Source organism: Asterias amurensis, chromosome 7 (genome assembly GCF_032118995.1).
Source record: "Asterias amurensis chromosome 7, ASM3211899v1".
Classification (NCBI taxonomy): domain Eukaryota; kingdom Metazoa; phylum Echinodermata; class Asteroidea; order Forcipulatida; family Asteriidae; genus Asterias; species Asterias amurensis.
Genome location: NC_092654.1, coordinates 9,452,592 through 9,475,497, shown reverse-complemented (window position 1 = coordinate 9,475,497; position 22,906 = coordinate 9,452,592). Strand labels below are relative to the sequence as shown.

The 22,906-nt window shown below is 37.4% G+C and overlaps 1 protein-coding gene across 3 annotated transcripts in view; it reads left to right on the top strand.

Moving 5' to 3' along the window:
* Positions 1-22,906, top strand: part of LOC139939458 (uncharacterized) — a 106,880-nt gene that overhangs the window by 66,750 nt on the left and 17,224 nt on the right. For all 3 annotated transcript variants that reach the window (XM_071935390.1, XM_071935389.1, XM_071935388.1), the window contains 2 exons: positions 15,688-17,504; positions 19,090-19,338. In XM_071935390.1, coding sequence (XP_071791491.1) covers positions 15,688-17,504; positions 19,090-19,338 — 2,066 coding nt within the window. The remainder of the gene's footprint in view (positions 1-15,687; positions 17,505-19,089; positions 19,339-22,906) is intronic.

Genomic DNA, 22,906 nt, shown 5'->3' with positions numbered 1-22,906 from the left:
AAGTGGATAGTTTTTAACTTCACTACCACAGAGTGGGTTCTTAATTGGTCTCAAAGTTTTGACTAGCTTGCTCTATTCTTAGTCAGGGATTTATTAGTTTGAGAATTATGTGTTCTCTGGACACGAAAGAATGCAGCATTTGCTTTTTGTTTTAAAAGTACATGCAACCCTACAAAGATTTCTGTTGTCATTTCTTGGCATAGAGTCAGTTGCTTCCTTGAAAGGTATTGCCTATAATTCAGACTCTGGTTTTTCTGATCAACAGAGTCTGGGGTCAAATCCCGAGCCGTGACACTTGTGTCCTTAAGCAAGACACCGAAGCGTTGCATAAAATATGTTGGTCCCATGTGTTGTATAACACATGTAAAAGAACCCAGTGCACTTATTGAAAAGAAAAGTTGTTCGCCACGGTGTACCTGAATTTGGCTGCTAAATGCGCCCTAGCACCTTGTAAACCCTTATAAGGTGCTACATAATTGGGTCTAAGAACTCATAGCTTTCAATAACCTCTCTTTCTGTATACTAGCGCCTTGAGTACCTTGTTGGTAGATACGTGCGCTATATAAGACTTTGATATTATTATTACTACAGTAAAGTGACAAACCAAAGTGTCAGAAAATATTGCTTAACAACTTTCACCTCATCAAAAATTAGCAGGATACCAGTCACATGAAATTTTGGGGCAGCAGGCCTATTGCTTCTTTGAGGTAACAAAGGCAATCACCTCTATGCCCCGGTAATTGCCTTGGTGCCCCTTAAAACGTTTCAATACGGAAACTGTTTTTGGAAGTAAACAAAACCAGAAACTTTCATAGTAAAAGATGAATTACAGCTTCACTATAAAAGTCCCTTTGCACTCAAGAGGTGACGAAGACATACATGAACCGGTAGTAAATTCCTTGATGTAACTGATGTAATGGCCTGGATATAGAGCTGCCAACTCTTCCTGGTTCTGCAGAAAGTTACGCGACAATAAACCATTCTTTACATGTTCTGGCATGTCGAACAAGTTTGAGAATCTCCCTGACAATGAAAACTTTGCCTTGTGTTGAATGTAGTTCTAAACATTTCCCTGATTGTTGTTCAATATCTCCCTGATTGCAAGATGCAGATGATGGCAGTGTACAATGTATGCTTGAGACTTTCCAAGATTTATAGAGATGTACCTCTTAAAGGGTCTATGTACTTTTTTTAGGACAAAAAACACAATGTCTACAGATTTAAAGTAAACTTACACAGTTTGAAGATAATGATAGTAGAAAGCTTCCCTGAAAATTTTACTTGCTAAGGTGCTAAAGTTTTTTGAGAAATGAGTAAAACAATGTTATGAAAAATAACGTATTTTCATGACATTGTTTTACTCATTTCTCAAAAAACTACAACACCGCAGCAACTAATATTTTAAGGTACTTTTCTACTATCATTATCTTCAAACGGTGTTAGTTTAATGTAAATCTGTGGACCTTGTGTTTTGTGTTACAAAAAGAACCCAAATCCTTTAATTACTAGACTACATTTGCCACTCACATTTGATTCATATAAAGCATTGCCACTCACAAACTTTGTAGGAAAACGTATAGGGCACACGATTATGATATCATGTACAACATGTACATCAAATAACAATTCACGCAACTCTCTTCCCGTATGGTTGTTTAAAACCCTGCCAGAAACTCCTAGGAATGAGTATTCAAATTTCAAGAAAGATAATCGGCCACTGAACATTTTTCTCCAATTATTTACAGAAGATCTAGTTATTGTAAATGTTTGCGATTTATCTCAGGACAAAAGGTGTGGATACGTTTCCTCGATCACTTTTTCACAATTCTCTCATTGTATATATATTTTTATTGTTCTCTTTATGCGCTGAGAGGTTTTAGGCTCTTTAAAAATGTCTTTATTATTAATATTATTGTTTCTTCTTTGAAGCATTTTTGTCAATGTAAATGATATGCACTTAGTTTGTAATATCTTGTAATATCAGCCATGAGCATATTATTATCTAGCAAATTGCCAGGAAGCCATCTAGTAGATGAATACTAATTCCCTGATAGCATTTTCTCTGTCATAGAATAGTCATTGACTCGCGAACATAATACTATTGTGTCAGTCACGTTGAAGTTTCAACATCAAGTTGTCATTACTTTGGCCAACATAAGGGCCAAAATGTCTTCTTCCTGATCATTATGGTTGTGTGTAATTAATCACTCGTCTTTTTTAAATTTAGATAAAAGCAACCCAAAAAAGAAGACGAAAAAAGTGGTGTTTTGTTTTCATCACAAAAACTACTTTGTACAATAAAATGAACTACAGTAGTACATACACTAGAGGCATATTTAAGCACCTGCTACTCAACTATTGCAAAGACCAGTTACAATGACATTTGTGACAAGAAAACAGGGCAAGAAAACCCCAAGAAAGAAAGAAAGAAGTACAAGTTATACTCTTGGTGAAAAGTTAAAAAATAAGTTATTAAAATATACTCTTCCGTTTAGAATTTAAAAGGCTTTTGGAGCCTCGGCATTTTATGGCCTGTTTTACTTTGATATGCTGTGCAACCTTAAAGGCAGTGGACACTATTGGTAATTGTCAAAGACTACCCTTCACATTAAGTGTATCTCAACATATGCATAAAATAGCAAACCTGTCTCGAAATCAAATTTGTGGAAAATTACTTTTTTTCTCCGAAAACAATGGCACTTCAGAGGGAGCCGTTTATCACAATGTTTTATACCATCAACCTCTCCCCATTACTCGTCACTAAGAAAGGTTTTTCGCTAATAATTATTTTGAGTAATTACCAATAGGGTCCACTGCCTTTAAACATATGTTTAAAGGCAGTAGATTATTTGCATCTTGTAATTTCCTGGAATTAAGAATTTCTTAGCAATTTGGCAAATTCAGCACTTTAGCATCAAGTCATATTTTAGGATCTGAAATTTGCAGGCCTGTAGAAGTATGTAATCACCTCATAGTGTGCCCTTTACCAAGGACAAAATGCCTTGGTGCCCTTGCCCTTTCAAAAACGAAGCATACAGGCATGGTTAGATGAAATTTCTGATAATCTCTATCACCAAATTGGTGATAGAAAACTATTTGAGATGACGTCATCTGATTCCATAATGTTGATTGGGAGGGCGTTAATACTACACAAGAATAAGTAGGATGCTGCGAGCTTTCTTCCTCCTAATTGTCTTCCCTACAGTCCACACATCCTCCTGGGATGCTCTTCTCCCTGGGCGGTGTCTTCTCAAGGTCACATGGTGAGAAGATTTGTTCATCACTAACGGTGGGATGATATCGATTGAAAAAACACTGGCTGCTTATTGAATTGCTAGCATGTTTTATTAGGTGTGCTTAATTTAGTTAGGCTGGAGATGGTACTCAAGCAAAAAGATTATTATGATAAACTGTAGAACACAGTTTTCATTGTTAAGCTTTTGATTTCTACTTGTGGTTATTTTAATACTAAAAGGTTCTTTTGTTTTGATTCTTGGGTTTAGATTGAACATTGTGACATGTTTTCCAAGGATGGGAATGATTTAAGAATGTTTCTCTAACGTGTATTTTTCGGGGGAGTTTTAAGCATATTTTTCATTTTATTAGGTGTGCTTTATATAGTTAGGCTGGAGATTTTACTCAACCAAGACTATGGTGATAATCTGTGAACCCAGTTTTAAGCTTCTGATAACTACTTGGTTTGTTTACATGATTAGGTTCTTTTGTTTTGATTCTTGAGTTTAGATTGAACATTGTGACATGTTTTCCAAGGATGGGGAATGATTTAAGAATGTTTCTTTAACGTGCATTTTTCTGGGGCGTTTCAAGCATATTTATCATTTTATTAGGTTGGCTTAATTTAGTTAGGCTGGAGATGTTACTCAACCAAGACTATTGTTAGGAGAATCTGTAGAACCCATGATTGATTGTTAAGCTTTTGGTTTCTACTTGGGGTTTTTCTTAGATAAGGTTATTTTGTATTGATTCTTGTGTTTAGATTGAATATTGTGACATGTTTTCCAGAATGGGGAAAAATAATTGAAAAATAGTGCATTAGTACATGATAAGGTTTTTTGTATTGATTCTTGGGTTAGATTGAACATTGTGACATGTTTTCCAGAATTGGGTAAAATAATTGAAAAATAGTGCATTAGTACATGATAAGGTTCTTTTGTATTGAATCTTGGGTTTAGATTGAACATTGCAACATGTATTCCCAGAATGGGGAAAAAGAATTTTAAAAACGTGCATTAGTACATGATAAGGTTCTTTTGTATTGATTGTTGTGTTTAGATTGAACATTGCAACATGTATTCCCAGAATGGGGAAAAAGAATGTCGTTTATTGTGCATTTCTTTGGAGAGATACTGTGTTTTCATACATGATAAGGTTCTTTTGTTTTGACACTTGTGCTTTATATTGAACATTGTGACATGTATTGGGTGCGTTCAATTAGTTTCCCCAGGTCGACCCCGGTATTTGCTTGTCCGGGCGGCGTATTTTATTTTTCCCATGACGAACAGGGGCAGATAATTACCCCACGTTTCGTCCTGGAAAAGTCACCTATTTTTTTTCCAGGACGAACATCTGCAGATATTTACCGACGTTCCACCTGGAAAAAAAACCCCGCATCATCACGTGACCCTTCTCGTGGTGACGTCAGTGCACCTCGGGCCAGCCCCAAGTTCTCTGCTTGTGGATAGGGTCCACAAAAACTCTGTAAAACATGCAGCCTGTTTATTCTACCAATATTTTGTTGGACTGTCATTTCTCATGTTCCCTTTCCTTGTATTTATTTCTTCTCACGTTTCCTTCTCTGATGGAAGTTGGAAATAATGAAATCAAAATAGCATGACCAACAGAATCTTGAGTCAGCAATATGACTTATGCTTCCTTTTACAATCCACACAATCTTAGTTTATATCCGGGTCCATGAAAATAGGAAAACGCAATATCAACATGGTTGGTATTATTCTCTTGAGGCTGTACTTCTAAAATACACAAATCTGCTTTGTGGATTGAATATTGCTCCCAGCTGAAACATTTATTTGACCAAGACGAACAAAACAACTTTACAAAGGAGCAAGTACAAGAAGATTAAAGACACTGGACACCTTTGGTAATTGTCAAAGACCAGTCTTCTCACTTGGTGTATCTCACTTGGTGAACAAATAACAAACCTGTGAAAATTTGAACTCCATTGGTCGTTGAAGTTTTGAGATAATAATGGAAGACACGAAGTTGTGTGCTTTCAGATGCTTGATTTCGAGACCTCAAAATTAAATTCGAAATTTTAGTGGAAAATTACATCTTTCTTGAAAACTATGTTACTTCAGAGGGAGCCGTTTCTCACAATGATTTATACTTTCAACAGTTCTCCATTGCTTGTTACTAAGTAAGTTTTCATGCTAACAGTGATTACCTATAGTGTCCAGTGTCTTTAATCATGAAGTAATTAAAAAAAAAAAAAAAAGTTAGAAATAAAAAACAAACAAATTGGTAAGTTGGCCCTAGACAAAATATTAATGCGAAATAGCTAATTCTTAAACAAATAACTATAATAGAAATAAATACATAAATAAGTAAATGGGAACAAAATTAATAGAAGAATAAATTAATTTATAAATAAATAATGGAAAAATATAACAAAAACAATTGAAGAAGACAACTACATGAAGGGACCAAAAGGTATTGAGTGAGGGAGGGTGAAGCATGCAGTGGGGGGGGGGGGGGAACAAAACAAAATCTAGAAAACAAAACACAGGACAAACACTGTTTCCCTGCTAAGTCTTGCTTAAGCAAGAACATATTTTGCCAGCTCCTCCGAAACTCCCCTGCCATTTGTAATTCATTCCGCCCATAAATAATCTGCAAGCATCAGATTCCTGATTCGTGTAATACCATTAATTCATTACCAAGTCTGGACGATTGACCCTTTTTTTATTACAGGCGATGCCATTAGTATCAACATCAATTAGTGTTTGCAATTTATTCAGGCAGTGTAACCAAAGAACTATTCATATCCGGTGACTATAAATTAAGCGCACGATGCTGCAATAAAGGCTCGTATTAAATGGAAGGCAATCACGTTGGCTGCTGTGACAGCTTTGCTGCACTTTTTCATGCATCAAATCATGTTTTGCTTTACTCCGTAATACATGTAACTGTTGTTATTCTTTTATGAGAGTATGGAAATTAATGTATTCTTGAATTTAAGAACTGACGCATTTTTCATGTAGTTTTTTAGATATAGCCTCATATTGAACAGATTTAACAATTTATGGTGTTTTTATTCCAGGTAGTTTTTTTACAATAAATAATAATAAAATAATGATAATATCAAAGTCTTACATAGCACACATATCTACCAACAAGATACTCAAGGTGCTTAGTATGTTTACATTTTTTACAGAAAGATTAAAGATTGAAGTTATGCATTCTGAGACCTTATTATGTACATGTGTAGCAGCTTCTAAGGGTTTACAAGGTGCTACGGCGCATTCAGCAGCCACAGCCAGGAACACCAGGCGAACCCCTTCTCTTTTCGATAAGTGCACTGTGTCCTTTACGTGCATTACACAACACATGGTACCAATGGCTTTATGTCCCATCAGAAGACAAAGCAATGGTTATGTGTCTTGCTTAAGGACACAAGTGTCATGACTGGGATTCAAACCCACACTCTGTTGACCAGAAACACCAGAGTTTGAATTCGTTGCTCTTATCCGCGCGGCCACGACACTTCCATATAGCCTCATATTGAAAAAAATTAACACTTTATGTTGTAACATGATTTGTATTTCAGAAAAAGTACCTCGTTGTTTTACTGAAGAGTGGGGTAGTTTCTAGTCTCTATTAGAAAAAAAAAAAAAAAACACAAAGCCAGAGTTCTCCCTAGGACTTTTCAAATTTGTGGTGCATTCTGGACCCAAATTTTTGAAGGTTTGCCAAAGGATGCTGAATTGAGGTATTTTGTTTGTTTTCTACTTGGTTTTGAATGATTAATGTGAATTCTGGAGCTTGGGAAATGGTTTTATCTTGATAATATTTTTTGAACTAAGTAATAAAAAGATTACAAAAATTATTTTCATATCTGCCAAGATGCGTGTGTATCAACATAGAATTCAAGTGAATCATCTCATATCCAGCTTGTGGATGGGGAAAACCTTGACAGCCATATGGACAGATTATAAAATTCACATTTTAAAAAGGAGAAAGAAAAACAAAGCTTTTAAAATAAAAACAAACACAAACATGACATGTTTTTCTAATGGATTTTGTGCAGTTCACAAACCATAATATGCTGTTTCAGTTGCAGCGATTGAAATATAAGATAAGCAACAGTGAACCTGTGGGAGCAATAATGCTGTATCTTCAACTTATTTCAGAGGGAATTATTTCTCTGGGGATGGAACTGGTATGGACTTAGCAGAGAGCTTTCTGATTGAAACTAATGTTATTATTTTACCAATATCAATTCTTTACTCTCTCTGCTTGACAGGAGAGCATAGTTATCTTTTACAAAAATGGAACAAAATGCAATGTAGGTAACTTCCCATTGTTGTGTCATTTCTAGGGAAAGATGCTAAGACATAAAATTTATTGGTAATATTATTATATAGGATTGAATGGTTCCAAAGACCAAATTAGTACATTCCATTTAATATTTTGGGGGCTGATCTGAAAGATAAAATCAAAGCATACTCTTTGAAATGCCAACAATTCGTCTTGCCTCTTCCAGAGATTTAAAGTAATAAGTATGGTAAAGTCCTTCTTAGCAAAATTTGTCAACCAGCTAGATTACTGTGTACTTTACATTTCCCCTGGATGGTCCCCTGGTCATTTGTGCTTAGCACATTAATTATCAAGCAATATTTCCCACTGAACAGCTTCATGAAATGGCACGCCCATTACCGTTATGATATACTCTGCTTATTGACATCAGACTCCCTTGTTATTACTTTGTGGATACCATCGTGAAAAGCTCAATTAACTTGTTTTCATTCCACCTTTGCAAAAAAAAAAAAAAAAACCTCAAAAAGCAAATAAGCGAAAAGTAAACTCAGTAACGATAGACCATAGTAGTCTGTGTTGGAGAAAAAATGATGATGGATATCTGGAGATTATGGTGTTTGTTTTTTTTTTATTTGGGGGGGGGGGGGGGCTGTTTCGTTGACATTTGACAAAGCAGGTGTTCTCCGTGTGATTATGGTGTAATCAATGTCAACTAAATTACAACACATTGATTTATGCATTAAACAATGCATGGTCTTACTGAAAATAGATTTAGCTGTAGCCTGTTGCAAACTACTCACCTACCAAAAGGACCTACATGTATGGTATAATAAATGCAAAATATAGAACCTAATGGCCTGGCATTTGAACATTACTACAATCTTTCTTGAAGGCTAAAAGCTATTTGTTTTCTATGATTAGTGAATATTTGTAACCTTACATGCATTGGGAGGGTATATGTTCTAAGAAAGTCTAGGCCGATTTCATTGAGCTCCTATAAAGCACAACAAGTAGCCAAGGTGAGCAACATTATGCTTTCCATAAGGTTATCAGCCCAAATGCCATGTAATACATGTGTGTAGAATGGTTACATGTTATCCTGCACAGTTTTGTCAAGCAATCTTTTCTACCGACAGCTGGCCAAATTGCATAGAAGTGCTTTCAAGCAGACAATATAGCTTTAACAATTTGATAGCTTGACTTGAACAATATTGAGGGGCTATGAATTTTGAATTAATCATAGAGATGCTATTTTTAGACCAAATACTCCGTTTTTGATTTAGCTGGCTTGTGAATTGTTAATTCTGTCTGTCTGTATGTCTGTCTGTGTGGAATGTAATTATATTTTCCAAATTGATGGAACATGACTTATGCTATCTTGAGTTAGCGTCCCGAAGACTGATTTTGACAGAATCTTTGTAGCTCCATCATATTGAGTTCCAACAGTTAACAACCCTTATGCCCAGTTCAAATAATAAAGTTCTCTTCAAATGTAGAGATAAAGGGGGGAAAACACATTAGACGTAAAAATAATATTTGATGTGCCATCGACTATGTTTGAACTGTTTGACTGCTAAAAATAAAATCCCCTATCCAAAATGACCTGCAACCCTGAGTGATGTTCAAGACTGCTGGCCATCTACATAAAAGAGCCCAGCCTAGACTTTAATTATACAAATTTATTAAAATTACTAAATTTCTCAATTTAATTTTTTGTCTGCTGAGATCAGCTTGTTTTGTTCACTATAATGTGATTTTTTTTTTTTGTATTATGAAGTGTACATATAGAGAGTATTTGCAGATAAACACAACCATCGAGGGTTTCCGCTTCTTGAATCAGCATCCCAATCGTCTTAGGGATGCAGAGTGACATGCATCCTCCAGGGAAGACTGTAATGTAGAGGGGCTGGTAGGAGCGGATCATACACCTTGAACATACACACTCAAGTACAGCTCTCAGAGAGAACCTGATTTCTGCTCTGCTTTGGTCGAGCCTCGGCATCAGGGTTCTTGAGCCGTATCTTCTGACCCATCAGTATCCCAATCGTCTTAGGGATGCGATGTAAGATGCATCCTCCAGGGAAGACTGTAACGTAGAGGGGCTGGTAGGAGCCGATAGTTGAACAAACACACTCAAGTACAGCTTTTAAAAAGAAACTGATTTCTGTAGCTGCTTTAGTCGAGACTCCGCACAGGATTTTTGAGCTATATCTTCTGACCCATCAGTATCCAAATCGTCTTAGGGATGCGGTGTAAGATGCATCCTCCAGGGAAGACTAATGTAGAGATGATGGTGGGAGCTGATGATGCCTTTGAATGAACAAAAACTCAAGTACAGCTCTCAGAAAGAAACTGAGTTCTGTAGCTGCTTTGGTCGAGACTCGGCAGTAGGATTCTTGAGCTGTATCTTCTGACCCATCTGGGAGTCAAGATCTTATCATGAGGCTGGGTAAAGGTTTTCCTTGCAGTCTGTACTTGAGGGAGGGATACATCAGGAAAGTGAAGTCATTGCTTCCATGAGATTGCTTGGTCTAATTGATGTGAGTGTTATCTGGTTGAATGGAGAATGAAGAGGTTACCAGTGCCAGCCCATTACTTATGTTTTTCTTTGTGGAGGAATCTTAATGAATACTTGATATCACCTGGGGCCAATTTCATAAAGCTGTTTAGCAGAAAATACTGCTAAACAAACTTCGTAACTATAAAAAAAATGAGCGGGGCACCAGTTGCAGCAACGTAAACCTTATAGAATGTTGTTTGGTAATCTCTTTTTGCTATTAAAGCAGATGTTTTGTTGAGCTTAGCAGGTTTTTGTGCTTACATGCTTTATGAAATTGGGCACAGTTCAGTGCTTAGAATAACTTTAAAGCATGACATGGTATTTTGGCTGGTAAGCATAATTTGATTATACTTAGCTTCTTATTGTACATAAGCAACTCTATGCTCAAATGGTCATCAAATTTGTGTGCTGTCTATAGGAGACAAATTTGCTTAAATACACTGGACACTATTGGTAATTGTCAAAGACCAGTCTTTTCACTTGGTGTACATGTATCTCAACATATGCATAAAATAACAAACCTGTGAAAATTTGAGCTCAATTGGTTGTTGAAGTTGCAAGATAACTATAAAATAAAAAACACCTTTGTCAAACAAAGTTGTGTGCTTTCAGATGCTTCATTTGTAGACCTCAAATTCTAAATCTGAGGTCTCAAAATCAAATTCGTGGTAAATTACTTCTTTCTCACTTATACGTCACTTCAGAGGGAGCTGTTTCTCACAATATTATATATACTATCAACCTCTACCCATTACTCGTTACCAAGTAAGGTTTTATGCTAATAATTGTTTGGAGTAATATCCAATAGTGTCCACTGCCTTTAAGAAAAGAACATCAGTGTTACAACTAAACTAAAGTAATTATCAAGCTCCGACTATCTCAGAATCACAAGTCATTATGGAGTGTCATAATTAGAAGGTGTAACCCCAAATGTTTTCTTCCGCTGACCATGTAAAGTGTCAAGTTCCCACTTAGATCTTTTGGGACATTCTCATCTCACCACGGAGGATTATGACACAAAGACTCACATAATTACATCACTGGTTTGAGTTTGTGAAAATGTTCATGGATTTGATTAATGATCATAATAATGGGTTCTTAAATAGCGCTCTTTCATACCCCTAGGGGCTTATCCAAGTGCTCATTAGTTGTTATTCTATTTGTAGAGTGTCATGGCCGAGTGGTTAAGAGCATCGAATTCAAGTATTGGTGCGAATTCACCGGAGTGTGGGTTCGAATCCCGGTCGTGACACTTGTGTCCTTGAGCAAGATACTTTACTATAATTGCTTCTCTTCACCCAGGGGAATAAATGGGTACCTGCGAGGGTTAAGGTTGATATTGTGAATGAAAAAGCCTTTGGAGCGATATAAACTGTTGCCCAGGTTGTATACTCCCAAGGGAGCTGAGAAACATTATTTAAAAAAGGGATGTTATTGACCAGGGCACTAATGTAAAGCGCATTGATACGGTTATTGTGAAATGCGCTATATAAGAATTTGTTTAAGAATAGAGAATTAAGTGTTAGTTATTAGGCGCTATATAAATCGAAAGTTATTATTATTATTATTCAATGTATTGAGTCCAGTGAACTTTACTGCTCAGCCACAACACGCCATTATTAAGAAATACCCTAAATATACGTATCAGCAAGCTCAATTTACATGTATCTCACTATGGAGAAACAAGCATTACTTCTGCTGTACTGCATGCCTTTCTGCCATTATAGGAGAGCGTTTCTCCACCATGAGTTGGACTAATTTATTTGGTTTGTCTGTCTTTCCATTACCTGGTTCATTAACGATGTTCCCAAGAGTCATTACAGTGGTAGAAAGATGGGGAGTGTTCAAAGGAACATTGCAGAATTGGTGTTTGCTTGCAAAACATTTACTTGCTGTGTAAGCACTCTGTAATCCACCATATACATATACATAGGCAATCTGGGTCACGAGAAAATATTGAAAAACTCTAAACGGGAGTTTAGTTATTATTATTTCTCATCAAATATGACATTTCAGACAGAAACATTTCAAGGAATGTTAGCTACTATCATCATCATGTAAGTTTTTATGTAATTCTTTGATTTTAGACAAGTTTTTTCCTGACAAATTCTGTAATGTTCCTTTAAATCATGTCCGTGTATCTCTGTGTTTGGTGAAGACTCAAAGTATGTTTGTTAAACGTCTTAGAATTAGGTCTCTCTTAACATTTCCCGTTGTTGAAACTGCTAGTCATTTAAACCATTTATCAAAATGCTAAGACATGAAGCAGTTAAGCTTTGTTGAGTTTTAACTCTCTAGAGAAATTTATCATTCAGAATACGAAGCTTTTACGTTGTTAAGTGGTTTAGCGGTACAAACCTTTCATAGTGAGGAGGTTGGAAATATGAGCACTTTGTTAATTAGTACATAAGTATGTTTCCAGAAGATGACAGGTTTTATCTAATGGCCTTCTGAGGTAAGATTAAAATGTCAAACCCACTTTTTAAAATTCATGTATCTTTTTTTCCCATTTTTTTTTTCATTGAAGGATGTGTGCCAATTATGCTATGTCAAAGTTTAACCAATGAAAATCAATGCTTTGGATTGAGCTCATCAACTAAGTGCTATTACTCTATAGCGTTTGCGTTTAAATTGTTGTTTTAGCTTTGTCTGCCACATCGTATAAGCTCACCAATAACATATGGAAACATTCTAATTCTGTTGTCATTATGGTTGTGGGAACTTGTATCATATTCTTGCCTTTAAAGACAGTGGACACTATTGGTAATTGTCAAAGACCAGTCTTCACACTTGGTGTATCTCAACATATGCATGAAATAACAAACCTGTGAAAATTTGAGCTCATTTGGTCGTCGAAGTTGCAAGATAATAATGAAAGAAAAAACACCCTTGTCTCACGAAGTTGTGTGCGTTTAGATGGTTGATTTCGAGACCTAAACTTGAGGTCTCAAAATCAAATTCGTGGAAAATTACTTTTTTTTCTCGAAAACTATGTCACTTCGGAGGACGCCGTTTCTCACAATGTTTTATACTTCCAACCTCTCCCCATTACTCGTTACCAAGTGAGGTTTTATGCTGATAATTATTTTGAGTAATTACCATTAGTGTCCACTGCCTTTAAGATGTAACTTATTTGAAAAACCACAAGTGGTATTGTTTCAATTTCCCATGCACTATACGAATCATTACCGTAACTAGATACAATACCAATACCTCCTTCCTCCCTATCAGTGTCTATTGTTTCTTTTTTTGTAACTGAAGTGTTGCGTGTGAACTTGAAAACTGACAAGGTCAAACAAAACATGTTTAAACACACAATACTATGAAATGATGTCTACAGCTATTTCTTTTTTTAGATGTTTTTGTTTAATACTTCATTTTGCCTTTTGGAGCGTTTAAAACAAAAAATAATTGGATTTTGGTAAACTTGTTGATTAAAAAATTATGTGATTGTACCGTAATATTTAGCACCAATCCCAGTGATTCATAACTTTAACATCTGCATAACAGTCTACCCTGATGCTCCCATCCATATCTGGGCATTTAGGCCAGGTTCAGTTGGTGGTCATGGCTACAGCTATGGCCAGATCACTGCGTCAGCGTGTGCTGAGAGTATTGGAGGCCCTTGGCAACACCCTCAGCCATAGCCGTAGAAGCTAACTCGGATACAGCTAACTGCACAAACAAAAAGAAATCCACCGTACATTAAAGGGCTTGGGTACTTTTTATACGACACGAGACACAAACGTCCACAGATAAATATTAAACTGACACAGTTTAAAGATAATGATGGTAGAAAGCTTTAAAATATTACTTGCTGAAGTGCTGTAGTTTTTGAGAAATGAGTTAAACAATTTCACTAAAACAATTTTTGTCTCAGTGGGACAAAAATTATTTTAGCATTTACAACAGATTTACGCGACTCTCCTGAAAACATATGTGATTTTCACCTTTTTCTTAAAAACTTGACGACTAATAAAGCTGAAACTTCTACAGGTAAATTATATTACATACACCTTCATTCACAGTGAGTAGGGACTCATGTCATGGCCAAAGAACTTAGACTACAGAAGGTACCAAAACCCTTTAAAACATTAAACGTTTGGGTTGGAACATTAAAGTCAAAGAGGTTTTTATTTTACCTAATGAGTGTGTTAGCGTAGACATGCACTGTACACATTTTACCAAACTAAAGAACTTTAGTTTGAACTGCGGAAGAGACATGTCATTAATGATTGCCCCAAAAAACAAGGTTTGCACTAGGAACTCATGTTTCAATTACAGTCAAAATCTATATGAATATCAAATATAAAATCGACAGAAAATTCAGTCGAGTCTCATGTACAGTGTACATGTCTTGTGTGTTGATTACTTTAAAGCATTAAACATGTTAGATGCAATTCCTTCAATGTTGACTTAACCTTTTTCAAACCTCTTGGAATCGTGTTTGACTCATCCTAGCTTTGTGATTACTTAACTAACCCAACTGATAAAACTGAAATATAACGCACTTAAAAGAGCGGACCTAGTCTGAAAATAATACACAGACATTTGTTAGAATATTACCGAAGATCTTGTCTGATAAATTGGAAACCTCCCCTCGTAGTTCTACTTTCTAATCAAATTAACTGCTGACTTTGGACTCTTCTTTCTTCCAGAGTTAATGTTGATCAGATAATTCCTTTCCGTATTTGTAAACCCTGTTCTGGTTTTCTGAAGGGCTTTAACAAAAAGCAATTTTATGCGGCTACCTTTCTGACAACAAGATTGAAACGTAGCAAACCACTTTGTTCAGTGTATTAAGATCTCCTGTGTATGCTAAACAGGATGGTTCGGTCTGAATTGAAATGCTACGTGTTCCACTCCAGTGTGTTGTTGTAGACCACAAGACAAGCCATGTTTGTTATTTGAAGTGGCCGATACAAATCCAGTTGATTTCTTATTAGACTTTTGGCTGAACTAAGGGAACTGTTTCAGTCAGCTTGAGTTAGTGTTTGAGTGTTGTACAAAGACCTTCTTGGGCAGCATCACTTCCATGGCAGCGCGCCGTACTGTACCTCTAGTCACTAACCCCTGGAAGGAAAGTGGTGAAAATCAACGCTGATTAGGTGCTCTGCGCGCATGCTTGTTTAAAACTTTCAAGCACTTATAGGGCGCTTGTCGTGCACTTAGTTTGCACAAAATGCATGTGTTTTGATGCAATACACTTCAAATGAATCAAGTTTTGATATGGTCGCCCTAAACTGCATAAAGTGTATCACGAGAATGAAAAAGAAAGAGAGGGGACTAGTTGCTCTATGACTTAATGCCTCTTTCGACAGGGCATTCTGCGTAGTTTCATAACACAGATTGGATCAACCGAGGACGAATTGAAATATCCAATATATTTGGATGTTTCAAAGTCACCCTTCCAGAGGTTATGATTGGGCAAGCATTTTGGTAGAGATACAAAAATTGCGCGGCGATATTGACACCACTGGGAACGAGTTTGCTTCTTGGGGTCTTGTGCATCTTGAAAACTTTTTACAAATCCATCAAATTAACAACGTGGTGAAAATCCCTTGACTGTGTGTGTTTTTAACCGCTACATAATTTATTTGTTCTGTTTCCAGGTCCTCTTGTACGAACTGACAGTGCGCAATCAGACAGCAGTGGATTTGCCGATGAAGTCATGGAGTCCACAGTCATCTCCACGTCACCGTGTTTTGAGGATTGTAACGGACACGGATCAACAGGGAGGGACTACAGCGATGAGACCATGCCTGAAATGGGTAACAAACTTATCCAGACAAGCTTTGATGGATTTGGACTTCTGGAAAGTTTCGATCGGGACGACTGGTTAGAGGAAGGTTCAGATGCCGTATCGGGGAGAACTGTCGTGACAGCAGAGGATGAGAAAATTTCCAATTCGTCGCCTTTATCAAGCAATGAGCGGATTGCCCGCTCTCGCAAATCATTCCGTGAATCGAGGAGTAGCTATGATCACATTGGGAGTACTATGAGTGGTCTCAGTGTTTCCAGCATGGACGATTCCCCGTTCGATGTAGAATGCGATATCGTCATGCCTAGGACGCTTCCTATACCGCGTCAGCGTTCAGAGACGTACCCAACAGCTGCGGACAAACAGGAGATACCTCCAGGTCCTAAGACAGTTGTGGAGATTTTGACAACACTTCAGGAGAACATCAAACAGGCCTCAGAAGCAAAGACCTTCATGGAAGCCAAAGACTCAGGAAAACCAGGCCGAAGACGCCCACTTTTGTCCAAAATGAAGACCGTTGACTTGGACAACTTTCCTGCGGATGATATCCCAAGTTTAATGGAATCTGTAGAAGCAATCATTGGTCGCACAAAACAAGCTTCAAAGTCAACTCACAATAAGCAAGATCAAGATCGGGAGTTGCCGTCTCAAGTGGAATCAGTCCAGGAAGTCAGACACCCTTCAGCTGAAATTGTAGAAGTTTTAGACGACACCATCAAACTGTCTCCCAAACTCGCTAAGCGGAAGTCTAGTCAGATTCTACGGGTGCCCACCCTCCCTTGTTTGGATGAGGAAAACACACCGGTGAACTCCAGACATTCTAGTGTATCGGATCTTTTGCCAAAGCTGACTTCAACACATTCTACGGATGACCATACGGTCCCTGAAAGTGTACCAATCCCAGATACAGCTTCATCTATTCCCTCATCGACTCATGGAGACTTTGAGTCTCCAAAACTGGATTGTGCAGACTTAAAGAGTGATACTGAAACAGGCGAGAGCATGCTGGCTAATGCTGACAGCATCGGGGACTTGGGAGACCTAGAGGAAGAGATGAAATATCTAGAGCACGTTGAGAGCCTTCTGCGACATGAAGGAAGGCTTCTTGAAGAAGCATCTCCACCGCGTTCGCAATTCAAGACATCTAACAATGAACCTCATCAACCTCAAGTTGAGGAAACCATAGTGCCAGTAACTGAATTCACAGAAGAGTCATGCCTACCGAATATACCCTCCGATTCTTTTAACCAACGAGTAAATAATAATAATATAAGTTCTTTGTTTGAAGTTGACACAATATTCCCTAATCACTCAGGAGATTGTCTGAATATACCCGATATTGATAATGATAATAGTGATATAGCTGCTTCCCAAATCATTCCAACTGCTTCTTCTTCTTCCTCCGCGGAACCCGGTTCTCCTGAAGAAACCAAACTTGTCGAATCTTCCATGTGCCTTTACCTGTCACCGACGCCGTTTGTCATCGACGTTACCCAAATGACAAGCTCCAATAACATTGAAACGGAACATCTATGCAAAACTCCAGATGCTGAAATTGTGCCAAAGCGTTATAGAACAAGTGTGGAAGTAGATCTGGATGGGAGTCCATCAGATGAAAAAAGCAGAAAGCCATCGGAAATGGAGAGTATCAGTAGAGTCAAATCAGAGGTATGTAGGAAACGTAGAAACATTCTGTCAGCTCTTCTCTTATTTACTGACTGTTCAGCAAAGCATGGGTACGGGTCCCGATCCAGACACTTGTGTCCTTACAAGCAAGACACTTAACCAAAATTGCTGTGTCCTTGGGATAGGACATAAAGCCATTAGTCCCTTGTGTTGTGTAATGCACATACATGTAAAAGAACCCAGGGGTGGATTTCATAAAGGTAGTCCTAACTTAGGACTAGTCCTAGGCAATGCTAAGAGATAGGACTGGTCCTAAGTTAGGACCAGTAACCCATCCTAACTTAGGACTGGTCCTATCTCTTAGCATTGCCTAGGACTAGTCCTAAGTTAGGACTACCTTTGTGAAATCCACCCCAGTGCACTTAAAAAAAAAAAAGGGGGGGTTTGCCTTGTGTTCCTGAGGTTTGATTGGCAGAATGTTTCGTCATAGCACTTTGCAAACCATTACAGTGTGTATGTAAAGGAATATGTCTCTCGTACTTAAAAAACCTAGCTCCAAAATACCTTGCAGGTAAATACTGAATGTTGAAGCACCTTGAGCGTCACTGAGTGAGGAATAGGAGTGCACTATAAGAAGCCATTTATATTATTATTAATGTTTAGGTGGACTGAGAACTGCCCTAGTAAGCTGTTCATGCTCCACATGGGATCGGACATACCTCCATAATCATTGTCTCATTATATAAATGTATGCCGAGACCTATGCAGAGGAACGTCGAAGATCATTGGGAAAATTTCACGTAAAAACTACAGCAATCAACTACAATATTCCAAGAATAAATATGCTACAAATCCTAAATGAATCCTCAAATCTTATCATGGATCTCCTGCTTATTTGACTGAAGCTATTAAATTTCTTTGAATGTCTTGAAGCTTTTGTTAAAGTTTTTTTTTTCATGTTCCGGCAATGGATGATCATATATTTGCTTTTAATTTCACTACTCAAATCCTCTGTTCATCCTCTTCACTCGTTGAATTTACAAATTTATTGGGAGTCACTTGATTAAACTGCTGTGGGGGGTTTTGGGGCAATACTTGTTGATTATCGTTTTTTCTTGCAAGGATCGTCCTTATCTGTAAGTACTTCATTGTTTGGCCTGTAGGAGTTCCTCAGCAAATCTCAGATATTTTGTTTCTGCCGCCCTTAAAAGTCCAGGAGACCTTTTCTATGTTTCCTATGTCGTGCAAACTGAAACTGCATTGAAGTGTGTATGATGCGGCTGGAATTCCAAATTTAAAATGTGGAAACTATGGGCCCAAACTTAAAAAGAATCTATGGTTTCATACAAACCATGTTTTAACTGAAAATTAATTGTAAATTGTCTGCTTATGAAATGAATGTTATCAATGACTTTTTTTAAGGTAAATCAAACAATTGCACAATTTGCAAGAAGGAATTTAAATATTTTGAAGATTTTGAAAAGGCACAAAGCCTTGATAATTTCCGATGGAAAGAAAAAGGAACCAAAAAAACAAAAACTTGAGAAGGCCTTGAAACTAAAACACTAATTTGAAAAACTTTTCAATAACGGGTATTTCAAATTGCTGTTTTCTGATTGGGTCACAGGACAACTTTCATGATATGAAGCTGATCCAGAGGGCGCTGTACAAGTACAAGAATGACCTCTTTGAGTTGGAGAGTCTGTCAGAGCGTGTACATTCCCGTCGTTCTCATGACAACGAGGAGGAGGATGGAGGAGCGATGGAGCTAGATTCAGTGCGAGGTTTGAGGAGACAGATCATGGACGAGGTTGAGATCATGGAGGGACAGCTCGCCATGAAGGCCAGGCAAGCTGGTGCTCAAAATAACTTCTCTGTAAGTTTAATTTTTTTTAATTTATTTGTAACCCCACGGGGTCGATTTCACAAAGAGTTTGGTTAGGACAAGTAAATCGTCCTTATTTGAGATAAGACTTATCTTAACTCTTTGTAAAACCCACCCTAGACCATTTCCCCTATGGATACCCCACTCACCCCAACCCTCAAAATGAAGAAACGAACACAGAAAGAAGTGTCATGGCCGAGCGGCTTAGAGCATCAACTCAAGCTACGTGTATCTGTTCAGCATGAGTTTGGGTTGGAGTCCTGGTCGTGACACTCATATTCCTTAAGCAAGACTCTCAAGCATTGCTTCGGCCTTAGGATGGGACATAAAACTGTTGGTCCCATGTGTTATAAAGGCACGTAAATGACCCCAGTACACGCCCTAGTGTGTCTGGCAGTTCAACTATCTTCAATCATGAATGCTGCACTAAAAAGGAAGAAGAAGAAGAAGAAGAAGAAGAAAGACTATTTCAAATATTGAAGAGCGAAAATCACAGATGTCAGAATATAGGGATGTGAATCTATTACAAATGAGACTTGCTTAAAATTGCAACACTGCAACAGTGGTTGCTTAACTCTTTCATATGCTGAGTGGTCACTAGAGATCAGTTTAAACCATTCAGACAAATAGTTGTAAAATGAAAAGTTATGACTCCATGACCAGACAGTTTTCAGAATTGGAAACAGAATTCTTGAGGGTGCTAATATGATTTGTTTTCGGGAGTCGCCATTTTTAGAAACAAGTACAAAATATGATCAATTTATCACTAAAATAAGTAGTGCATGAAAGGGTTAAAGATATTTTTTGGACTTGGGTTGAAGCATCTGGAATATCAACAAAATTCATGACTGGAAATGATGAGCTTCTGTTTTCACAAAACTTGATTGATTAATTTCAACTGTTACAAAAGGAGGGTCTTCCCTCGAACCTGGGCATGGCACCTTTAAAAAGTAATCCAATGTTTAACATAAGCTTCATGTACGCATGACTCACGCTTTGATAAAACCAATACAGGCAAGTGTTTTAGATTCATTAGTCATGATCAGGCACCCAGATTCTTTCTAAAAGCCCTTCACTAATTCCAGGCTGATTAATAAAAAGGTTTTCGCTGATTCAGATCTGGAAACCATGCCAACTCAGCTCTTGGTCTTTATAGAAACCACGATTTGGTATCAGATGGTAATCGTATTCTGTAACACTAGCAGTCTTTGCAGTGGACCTGTCCTGGGCCAAATTGTATAGAGCTGCTTAAGAAGCATAACAAAGGTGCTAAGCACAACAAAGTTATGCTTACCAGAATAAGGTACAAGCTAAAATGCCATTTTAAATGTACAACATTTTGCTGGTATCCTCCTTAGTTTCGTTTAGCAGAATATGTTAATCAATATTTTCTGCTGAATATGAAATTTTGCCCTGGTACTCGGTGAACATTTACAAATGTATGTTACAAGTGACCAGGGATGGATTTCAAGAAGCACTAAGGTTCATCTTAACGAGACTGGACACTATTGGTAATTACTCAAAATAATTGTTAGCGTAAAAACTTACTTGGAAACGAGCAATGGAGAGCTGTTGATAGTTTAAAACATTGTGAGAAACGGCTCCCTCTGAAGTAACAAGGTTTTTGAGAAAATCATTAGAATATTTGAATTGAATTTGAGACCTCGGCTGAGGTCGCGAATTCAAGGCATCTGAAACTAGCACACAACTTGTGCAAAAAGGGTGTTTTTTCTTTCATTATTTTCTTGCAACTTGGACGACCAATTAAGTTAAAATTTTTACAGGTGTGTTATTTTTTGCATATGTTGAGATACACCAAGTGAGAAGACTGGTCTTTGTCAATATTACCAAAGGTGTCCAGTGTCTTTAAGATGAGTTGTCAATATCCCCATAGTTTAATATTGTTACATCACACTCCAGAAGTAAACATTGATACACATGCAGTGAAGATTAATCTAATCTTTGTGCAAATAGGGCAAGGATATGCAGGTAGAAAAGTAGTGTTGATTCATATGTTTACACTGTGACTTTAGTAATAAGACAAAATGTATGATCAAATTGGTGCTATTGTATTCTTGTCACTGCTGGTGTTGTTTGCCCTGACCAGGGTGCATTAAATAAGATACTTTGACTGCTAAAGGATAGACTCCTAACCAGGTGCCCTGTTTATTATATGTATATCAATATAGTAGATAAGGCACACTACATGTATAAAGAATTGATAATATTTGCATAACTTTTACTGGGTGCACAACAACTCACAAATTGAATAAAACACACAAGAAAAACCCTTAGACACATAAGCCCGGTTCATACTTCCTACAAATGCAATGCGAATTTTGACTTTACAGATTCTCAACGCATAATTCACACAACAAATAATTTGCAACAAATATTTCGCAAAGAATAATTCGATTCAGCTTTAAATGTGCTCACGAAAACAGCCCTGTGACGTCAAAATTGACTTCGCATTCGCAGGAAGTTTGAACCGGGCTATTGGCTTTTAATGTTCTGGGTTTTTTCTAAGGGATGAGCAAAATTTAGTTTTATTTTTGTTCAACCCTTCACATTTTTTTAACGTAACATAGTTCATACATGTATATATATTTCTGGTACTGAAACCAAGGGTGCCCTCATAACTGAGGTTAATCACTGTAGCTCGCAACCTTGAGGAACCCTTAGGAAACCTGTTAAACAACAGTGCCGTTGTGAACAAGACACACCCGGGTTATAACCCCTACTCTTCCATGATAAGTGTTCTGAGTACGTTTACTTGCACTACCAATCCTAGTACACAAGACCTTTGGCTTAGTGTCCCATCTGAAGGAAAACAACAATTATTGTAAAGTATCTTGCTCAGGTATCCGACCTGGACTCGAGCCGACACTCTTGAACACCAAAGCTTGAGAGTATGGTGCTCTGAACCGCTCGGCCACGACACGCCACAGTCCTATCAGTCGTATGTACATAGTGCAAGTTTGTTTTCTAGTGTTAAACCCTGGACTGTCACTGTCTGATTTGATTTGAAAAGGCAATCTCTGACCTTGACCTCTGCCAGCGGGTTCAGGTATAAATGTAAAATGACAGCACATTATTAATTTCTCACTAAAATAATAAAAGACTTCTTGCTAGAATTGTTTTATTCCTATCTGAAAGCACACAAATTCGTCCAACAAGGGTGTTTTTTCTTTCATCATTTCCTCCCAACTTCGATGACCGATTGAGCCCAAATTTTCACAGGCTTGTTATTTTATGCTTATGATGGGATACACCAAGTGAGAAGACTGGTCTTTGACAATTCCCAAACGTGTACCTTCCCTTTAAGCTAAAAAACTAAGGACCATAGTTAGTAATTGAAAATGAAAGCAAATTTATCATTGACATTTTGGAAGCAATGATAAATGATTACAAGTTGTCTCAAACCTCAAATGATAAAGTTCACACTAATCGAAACGTTACCTGCAAAGAATAATCCTTGAAATAAAGTGTGAAAAGCTTTTAAATGCAATTGTGTCTTAAATGCTCGCCACAGGGTCCTTGTAGCTTGATAAAAGATCTA